Source organism: Cebidichthys violaceus, unplaced genomic scaffold (assembly GCF_023349555.1).
Source record: "Cebidichthys violaceus isolate CVI_PGR_0920_01 unplaced genomic scaffold, fCebVio1.0.p SCAF_20, whole genome shotgun sequence".
NCBI lineage: Eukaryota > Metazoa > Chordata > Actinopteri > Perciformes > Stichaeidae > Cebidichthys > Cebidichthys violaceus.
In genome coordinates, this window is record NW_027176373.1 from 722,821 (window position 1) to 732,500 (window position 9,680).

At 41.4% G+C, this 9,680-nt stretch overlaps 1 protein-coding gene across 4 annotated transcripts in view; it reads left to right on the top strand.

The window, feature by feature from the left end:
* The window catches only part of dbn1 (drebrin 1), an 88,823-nt gene that overhangs the window by 60,528 nt on the left and 18,615 nt on the right, over positions 1 to 9,680 (top strand). For all 4 annotated transcript variants that reach the window (XM_068715595.1, XM_068715598.1, XM_068715599.1 and 1 more), the window contains exons 2-3: positions 5,854 to 5,909; positions 8,317 to 8,429. In XM_068715595.1, the coding sequence (XP_068571696.1) occupies positions 5,854 to 5,909; positions 8,317 to 8,429 (169 nt within the window). The remainder of the gene's footprint in view (positions 1 to 5,853; positions 5,910 to 8,316; positions 8,430 to 9,680) is intronic.

A 9,680-nucleotide genomic window follows, 5' to 3' on the forward strand; every position in this document is an offset into this window, starting at 1 on the left:
CTCTCCGAGCTTTTCTTCCATCGCTCTCAGGCTGCATGTTCGCGCCGCTGAACTTTAATTTTGACACCATGTAGGTGACGGCGTACCCGAACAAGGATAATAAAATCTGTTATACGAAAGTCACTGTTAGTTCATAAGTACACACACACACACACACACACACACACACACACACACACACACACACACACACACACAACCTCCTACAGTAAAGAGCAGATTAGAGAGGAAAGCTGTTGTGCCGCCTCCAGTTTAAAGCACAGTGATTCTTCTGCACATCAAAGGCAGCGTGGGCACACACACACACACACACACACACACACACACACATATATGTATATAGTATATTTCCCAAAGGTGCTCAGTTGGTTCGACAGCCACAGCTTATGATTCGTATGATTTCCATACTCACTGAGCCATCCACAGAGCCCTTGTGACCTGCATGTAGAGATGTGTTTACTATATATGTGTGTATGCTTTAGGGCTGCCCCTTGTTATTCGAGATTCAAGTTTGTGTTTGAACATAAAATTATTATATATAGATAAATGTAATATTTGATTCGTAATGATTCAAATTCAAAAGTGCCTGATGCAAAATAGAGGAAACGATGTCAAACAATCTGGTAAAGTAAAGCGAGGAAGCATTTTGGATTTGGTTCAGGGAAAGATCATCTGCTTGGGTTAACATCACTTCTATGTTATGATAATGGTTTAGGTTGGAAACAGGAAATGTGTTCGTTGACCAACCACCACAACACCTTTATGACCTCCAGCTCTGAAAAGTGAAGCCAATGCGGAAGCATGATTTCAGGGGGCGACTGTTCTGGTGTTTTCAGTTCATGAAAGTTATGTGTGACATTTTGGTCAACAAACACAAGAGGGCGGAGCCCAAGTCTTCAGACTTAGGCTCCGCCCTCTTGTGTTTCTTCTGGTTGCCAAAAAAAGGCAAGATGGCGACTGCCAAAATGGCAAAATTGAGGCTTCAAAACCGTAGAAGTACAAACCAATGAGTGATGATGCAGCGACTACATCCACTATTTATGCACAGCCTAAGCTTTACACTGACTTTGTCGCTCTGTATTAATGTCACCTGATCGTTTTCTTTTCTTCCGTTGTACAGGAGTCTTTATAACAAGAACATGAATATGATATACTTTGGAGAACTTGATTACACCACTAATTCAACTGTCTTGTGTCATTAGCTTGTCGTGTAAGTGTGTCGGGTAGTTAATGACTGTGTGGGTTGTGTTCAAATTCAAATCAGCTCAAACTTGATCACGACAAAAAAAAAAAACAATTGTTCTAGATGTTATAAAATATTAAAGAACAGCCTGATGCCTCACACTTATAGGTATGAAAAGATGAAGCAAATGTTGGAGAGAAGAGGTTATTGACGATGACCTCCACACGTGTTTCATCCTTGTTTCTTCCTCTCTCCCTCCCCCCCTCCTACTCCTCTCTACTTTTAACCTCCCTGCCTTTTCGCTCCTCCCTTTCCTTCCACCTCATATCCTTATTTCCTTCTTTCCTTCTCCATCATTTTGCCTTCGTGCCTTCCTCATCTCCGTCTACTTCATGTTCCTCCTCATCCTCTTTCCATTTCTATTTCCTCTCCTTCTTCTTTCCCCTTCCCTTCTGCTCCCCTTTTCTCTCCTTTTCCTCCCTTGTATTGTTTCTTTTTTGTATTCGCCTCGTCCTCCTTCCTCTCTTCCTCCTCTCACGGGGCTGTTTCTAGGTCATGGGGCTTTATATGAATAATAAACAGCTGTCTGCTTTAAAGAGAATTATTTATAGAGCATCGAGTGAGTGAGTGAGATTCACATCTTTCTCTCTCTCTGTCTTAAACGCTTGCTCTTTTTCATTCTCATCCATCCCTTTTACACCCTGTTGTCTTCATTGTCTGTCATCTTTTTATTTCCTGACTGATGCTTTCTTTGTTTCTCGTCTATCATTCGTCCTCCAACCTTTCCTTTCCTGCCTCCAACAATTTGCTTCTCTACTGGTTTGTTGTGAAGCTGCTACTACTGCTACTATGACTACAGTAGTAGTAGTAGTAGTAGTAGTAGTAGTAGTAGTAGTAGTAGTAGTACTAGGCACGTCAACATCGTAGTCCTAGATATTTTTCTTATTGTGATCCTCAAAAGCCCAGAATCCTTTGGAAAAAGATGCATTTTAGATGATTTAGTAAGGTGATATGTCTCAATCTGCATTCTTGTCTGTGCTTTTGTTCTCAATGACGTCATCGTCGTCAGTCACAGCTCAAAAACTGTTCCAGTTCAAAATCTGCATATAAAACTAGTCTCTCACTCACCTCTGTTACCCAATCCCACAGTGTTTTTTTGAGGTTGCCACGTTTTTTTTAACGACCGAACGACTGCTAACGTTAGCTAAACCCAAACCAGGAACTGTGCGCTACCTTAGAGTTAACAGTACGGGTAAAATCTATGAAAACAACTTAATATCAAGTACCACACTGGAACATTTTCTCTGACTCTTTAGGAGACGTGAGGGCCGTCTAGAGCACCAGATCATGAGAGAGCCGTCGTTTCACATTGTAGTTTTGCAGATGAGTCTGTTTGAAACGATTTGGATTGTCTCCAGGTAAAGTGAGAACTCACTGATTGATTTTTGGCCATTTGGGGGCACAAACTGTAAACATTTACATTATCATGAGTCAGCAAACACTTTCTTATATACAGTTCCAACAGTAAAGCAACATTGTCATTCATTTGCAGTCGTGTTTCTGACCACCTGATGACCCAATAGTCCAATATTCACTCTCCTTTTAGCACCAGTTTGGTCTCCACTTGCTCCTGAGAAAAAGGCCGGGCTCTGCAGCTCCGCTTTGTTCACCACCTAGTCGCTAACTGCCAGTTGGTGCTGAGCAGATAGTGGACAGCAGTTTTTTTTGCTGATATCAGCTGCTTGTGGCTGAAATTGATCAGACAGTGAAAAAGAGAATGTATAAATGGAGCTGATTGGAGATGATGAGATGTTGGTGATGAAATACGCAGTCTGGCATGGACAGAGAGAAGGGGGGGGGGGGGTTGGATACAGAGAGTGACTCGGCAGAAACAGACAGGGTGGAGGGAGGTGAGGTCAGCAGAAAGTCAGACGGTGGCCAGACTAAAGCTTCAGGCTGAGACAGCATGAGGTCATCTGGACCGGTAATACCCGCCATACACAGTGGCACATGGTCGTGCAGCTGTGGAGAAAAAAATTAACTTCCCTTATTTAACAAGCAGCATCAAGTTAAATCCTCCCTCAAAGTTTGCAATCTATGCATTATTTAAAAAAAAGCACAAAGCTTACAATTCTATAGTTACACTATTTTAAGATCAGTGTTGCTGTCGTATTTGCGCTCATGCAGTAAAAGGGAGCTTATTAATGGTATCTAGGAAACCTTAATTTATTGTGCGAACTGAAGTTTGCAGATAATTCATAAGAAAAGTGTATATTCTCCTCCTCCAGTGGTGATCTGAGGGTGTCTTGGTGCCACATTAATCAGGACAAGATGAAAACACCATGTATCTAATAACACCACATGATGTAATAACGCATTCTGTAATAATATACTGTATTTTATAATAAATAATATAAATGCCCTGAGTTTATCTGATGACTATGTTCTTGTAGAAATATAAAGATCACTCAAACCTAAATGACAAGCAGAAAATCTAAACCAATATGAAGGCATTGAGCTTTTTATATTGCAGTTTTTCAAATAAATAATCTTTAATAATCGACAGTGCACTGCTCTCCAGTTTATAATCTCCTGTTTCAACCCCAATAGATGAAAGGGTTATTTCTCTAACCTCAATCCCTGCATGCATTTAATATGTTGGTTTTCAATTTCCATACCTTCTCCCGAGTTGATGGTGAGTCAGTCTGCATTAGAGTGAAAGCCATGAATACCTTTTTATTCATCCAGATCCAATATTTAATAGCTGGAAGCTAATCCTCTTTAACTCCACCTGACCCACCAGATGGTCCATCACTTAAACACATACTGTGTCAAATTACTGTATCAAACCCACAGTAATGTATCTGATACTTCCAGTGGTGGAAAATACATTTCTTTTCTTTTTTACTGTACTTGAGTGCAATTTTGAGGTACTTGTACTCAAGTATTTCTATTTTGCTACTTTACACCCCGTATTACAGAGGGAAATATTGAACTTTTTACCTTTTTTATTTTTTGGACATTTAGATTCTGGTAACAAACTTTTCATTTTTACCCCACTAGTGGTGTCCTACAATCCTCAGACAGCTTCACAAGACGTACGGTAGATAGTGTGGTTACAGGCTTGTTGTGTTGTTGGAATAAATTAATTCTGACCTGCAGGTTAATAGATTTGATGACAGGGTCACAAGAGGAGGTCAAACGGTTTTAATCTGGAGATGTCGGCTGAACTGTAATCTCTGCCGCCTTCGTTTAACCTCAGCCAAAGAGGTCAGAGGGGTACGAGTGTGTGAATGCATGAGGATGTGTGTGGGCATGCATGAAATTGATTTTACTGTATATAACGCACTGAGTATCTGTTATGCTGGGGGAAAAAAAGACATTGGTGGAGAGGGCAACAAAGGTGTGTTTTTGGTCTTGTTCTCTTATATTTGTGCACACGAAGGTTTTAGACCATAAAGTGAGGACATTCCTCACAGGGCTGTCTGAGGATTTAGACTTGGTAAATAGACTTAGGGCGAGGCTAAAGGGGCAACTAGGGAGTGTTTTATGTCGATGAATGTCCTGAATGGTAAGAAAGTATGTGTTTGTTAAGGATGCGTGACCTTTTCTAATCCAGGCAGACCACAATTCACACATTTGTCATTCATCAAACCAAGTAATCTGCTTTATACACACACACACACACACACACACACACACACACACACACACACACACACACACACACACACACACTTGACCAGATAAAGCATCCTGAAGAAGCTTGTAACACTTGCGTCTAGTGACGACGAGAGTTGTTCTGTCAACCTCGGGTACCTTTCTCAGCCGTCTTCATGTAGCACTGAGAGAGGTGAACGTACAGTTTTTCATAACTTCTACCTCTTGTTCATGTACCGTAGTGGTTGAATGCACTTACTGTAAGTCACTTTTGGTAGAGCTGTCTGCCAAGTATATGATGCATTGTGAAAACAAGGAGAGTCTAAAGTCATGCTAGCACTTGCGGTACAGTGGTGCGTTGAGCTAAATGCTAATATCAGCATACAAACATGCTCCCAATGACAATGTTAGCGGCGATGTTTAGCAGGTATAATGTTTACCGGGTTCACCATCTTAGTTGAGAACGTTAGCATGGCAGCATTAGCTAATTAGCATGTTAGCATTCTGGTATGGCTAGATGGAAATGTCTGTCGGTCACATTGAAATATCAGACATATTGTGACGATATTTTGTGCAGATATTTGTGGTTCCTAAAGGATGAATCCTACTGACTTTGGTGCTCCTCTGATTTTTCCTTTAACGCCACCATCAGGTCAAAATGTCAATGGGACCAATGCTTCGGGTGTAGGATCAAATACCTGCAAATCTTGTGATATTCTCGTCCGCCTCAGCTGTACTTTATGCTAAGTGTTTATTAGCTCATGTTAGCATGCTGACACGTCGCTATGGCTGTCGACTCCAAGTCTTGCTGCTCGAAACGTCTCTCAAATGATTAGTTGTTCAGCTAATTGTTTCAGGCCTATTTAAAGTTCATACAGAATCTGGATCATGTTTTATCTAAAGTCATCAGATTTTTGACTTGAGTCCAACCCGCGAACACAAGCCAAGCGATACTGTAACATTCATAAAGGTGAAACGTTGTCTTCTTTCTCTCCCTCTCTTTCTAACAGGGCCTTGTACACATATGAGGATGACAGCAATGATTTGAAACTGGCATCATCAGGCGGTAAGTCTGTTTTTTTTTTTTTTTGTCAGCAATCCAGTACATGAATTTAATCTCCCACACATGCTGTTCTCATTCTTTTTATGTCATAACGAACATGGCTGTGGAAGCATGTTCGCATCATGTGTGGAGATGGTTGTAATTTGCTGCTGTCGGCCATCTTTGATGAGCTCTGCAGGTTCCGATGTTGCTTTGGGGGGCGAATTATCATGTTCTTTGTCTCCTGATTGTTTCTGAGCCGGATTCATTATTGCCACAGTTAATGACGCGCTGCGCGATCATTACAGTTTAATGAGTCTCCTCCGTATTTGATGCACACACATGCAGTATAAAAGGGTCTTCCTCCTGCCTCCCTTTAATGACATCATTGCACCATGGTAGGTGTGAATCTACAAAAATTAACATATGAACATAACCCTTATACACTTTAAGGACTGTAGATTTTTCTCCGTTTCACCCATATTTGATTGTGTTTATCATGTGTGCAGAACTTAACTCGTATACCTAATGTAGTAACTCAGACTCGCATGATGATCATTTCTCTTTATCTTACAAAGATGGCTTTGGTCTGAGTGTTAATTTCTACCCTGGAGCACACACAGTGGAAGGAAATCTAATAAAGATATTTATCGGAGCAGTTAGAGTGTAAAAATGTAAGTAATGTATTTCAAAAGACAATGAGCTGATAAATATAACCAATGGAGGGATGTGTAACTAGATACATTCACAATAAAGTTAATAATTTATGCACAAACCGGAACCTATGCTTCCCTTCCTCATGTGAGTAGTCTTCTTTTAGTGATCTCCTTAAACAGGGTTCCCATGGGTTCTTAAAAACCTGAAAAACAGTTGACCAATATTCCAGATGTGGAAAATAAGAGGAAAAAGTCAAATGTTCTTGAAAATGAATCAAAAATTATCCCAATTTCCTATTTTCCAATGAACTACTAATCTTTCTATCAGAGCTCCCCAAAACTGATCGCATTGCCATCTGGAAGACCAAGTTATGTGCCGGATCATATTATCGTTCAAAAGATAGTTTATGAATGAGAGTGTTTCAAATGCTGTGATGGGAAAAGCTGCATCCCAAATCACGTCACATGGTAGCACAGGCAGGTTACACCTGAAAAGTCACTGCTGTCTGGTAAATGTGGTAGTTTTTGTTTTTCTATTATTCTGTTACCAATGTGTCGTAGTTTCTAAGCATGGAGGAGATGATTTGAAGTTATCCTGCACCTCTTTTAAATCAGCCCCATCCCTGTCTGTCAGAGCAGCTAGATCATCACTAAAAAAGTCCTGAAAATGACCTCTGGAAAAGAGCTGGAACCCTGTTAATGTTTTCCGGGACACACAAACACTGGAGTGAACCACACCGTAGGTTTTTGTTGGCATCAACATCCTTTGCATCACACATTAGCCTTAGCTGCTGTTGCTATGGAGGAAAAGCCGGTCGGAGGCACAAATTCAATTATCCCAGCTAAAATCAAAACACGTCGCCATAGTAACTGAGTTAATCCAATATGCACCAAGAATCTGAAAGTGAGCGAAATAGCTTTTTAAGTCAGAAAGTACTGAGAGGCAAACTAACACATTGTTAGAAAACTAACACATTTCAGATGTTGTTCAACTCGTGGTTTTACTTTGATGTACTTTTGATGAGAAGCACGTCTTGTTCTGTGAGTCTAATGTAATCATCTGCGCATAATTCCTGAATATAAAAAAAAAGCTGATCACATGAGAGGAGTAAACTACAGAGAAGTGTGTGCCTCACTAACGTCGGAGCGCTGCATCGATGAAGAGCCACTTCTGCCGACAGCGGTCTTAGTTTCCTTCATGTCGGCAGCTTCTCCTCAGAGAGAGGCGTGAATATTTCAGCAGCCACGGAGAGGAAACGCGGTTTGTTCATCCGCGCTGTAAACCTCGGAGGGACCTATCTGCCTCCTTCACATCTCCAGCGGAGCACAGTCATGTTTGTGTGTGTTTTGTATGCGAGGTGTTTACAAAATGCGTGCGGAGACGTCTCCGGAAGCTACGCTGAGATGCAGAAAGCAGGGTCATAATCTGAGGCTAGCAGCCTGGAACACAACACTGCTGCTCCTTTCCTTAAGTAAAAGTTAATTTACTTCATTTACTCCTTTGCAATTAACGGTCATGCATTCAAAACACTACTTAGAGGTGCGTAATTCAAAACTCTGAACATTAATATAGTAGCGAGCAACAATTTACTAGTGGTGCGTCTCTAGCTTCCTGGCAGAGTTGCATTATATGATCTCTGATTGCTTTCTTTCACGAGTTGATTCATTCGTTAATATTCTCCCAGTTTGTGTATTTCGACAACATGCTCCTTCCTGATGGAGGACAGTGTAGCAGAAGCTGGTGGAGTAATGCAGCCTCTTGTTCTGTGGTGCAGGAGGAGGTCTGGCAGAGATCACGCTGACCTTTGACAGTGCCAGGGTGATGTACGGCTTCTGCAGCCTGAAGGAGCCCGCCGCCACTCTGCCACGATACATCCTCATCAACTGGGTGAGTCGCAGGGCCGGGGGGGGAGGGGAGGGGTGGTGCATGACGCTACGCTAAACACTCCAGGCAACACACACACACACACACACACACACACACACACACACACACAATGAAATGTCCTCAAAGCTCAAAGGTATTAAAGAAGGATATCGGAGTCATTAAGGGTCACAGCACATTTTTTATGTAACTGTTTGTTTAACAAGGACACGCCGCGTCACCGACGGGAACGTCCTGAATCCACGTTCTGCTGCTGAGGCTGCAGCTCTGGGATCGGATGATATCACGTTTCTCACATGCAGTTGCTGCTGCAGCTGAGAGCTGCAGACGTGAAGCACTCAGCAGAACAAGAGGATTCATCCTAATGCCTAATGCAGAAAACACTGTCGAGTCTACTTTTAAACACTGTGATTGAGGTTTTAATTCAATTATTTGTTTTAGCATTGAGGTCATGTTGTACCCTCACAATGAAGAAAAACCATCAACACATAAAACTGAACATTATAAACTTTGTTATGGTATAATTTATGACAGAACTTCATTTAATTGCATTAGATTGCACAGGTGTACCTAATAAAGTGGCCCTTTAGTGTAAGATGCTGATGTCGCCACAAACAAGCAAAGAGAATAACAGCTCCTCCAATTTACACACTGGCTCCACTTGCAGGCCATGACAGTTACAACATCTTTATTTATTTTTTTTTACTTTCTGAGTTTATGAGTTTTTCAGGTTTTACATGAAACACATACAACTTCCTTTGTGTGTCCATTCTTTTAAAAGTGATGAGACAGTGTGGTGCAAACCTGAATCAAACCTGAAACTACTTCACTAGTGAAAAATAAATCCGAACAACCTTTTAAAAATGTAACTGTTGTTGGCTCAATTTGATTTCTTAAATTTGACAATTTTAAAACTTTGGCTGTTAAAGAGACTGAACTTCCAAACGGAGACGAGTCGCCACACATGTAACAGAGCCGGAGACGTTTATCCACCAATGAATTCATGATGTGAAGGAAATGTAACCTGAAGAAACTAATCACTTGTGATGCTGGAGCTCATTTAACCGAACTAAGAGTCTCCAACAGAGCATTTAAACACAGTCTGAGTTCATCAGAGAGCCGCGAGATGAATGTTTTACTGCCTCAACCTGACAACAGCAGCAGCGCCCTGAGCGAGTTCATCTGCATAATGAGAGGGCGCTGAGAGGAGGAGAGAGAAATGCAGAAAGAGAGCGGAGAGAAGAAGTGAAAAGA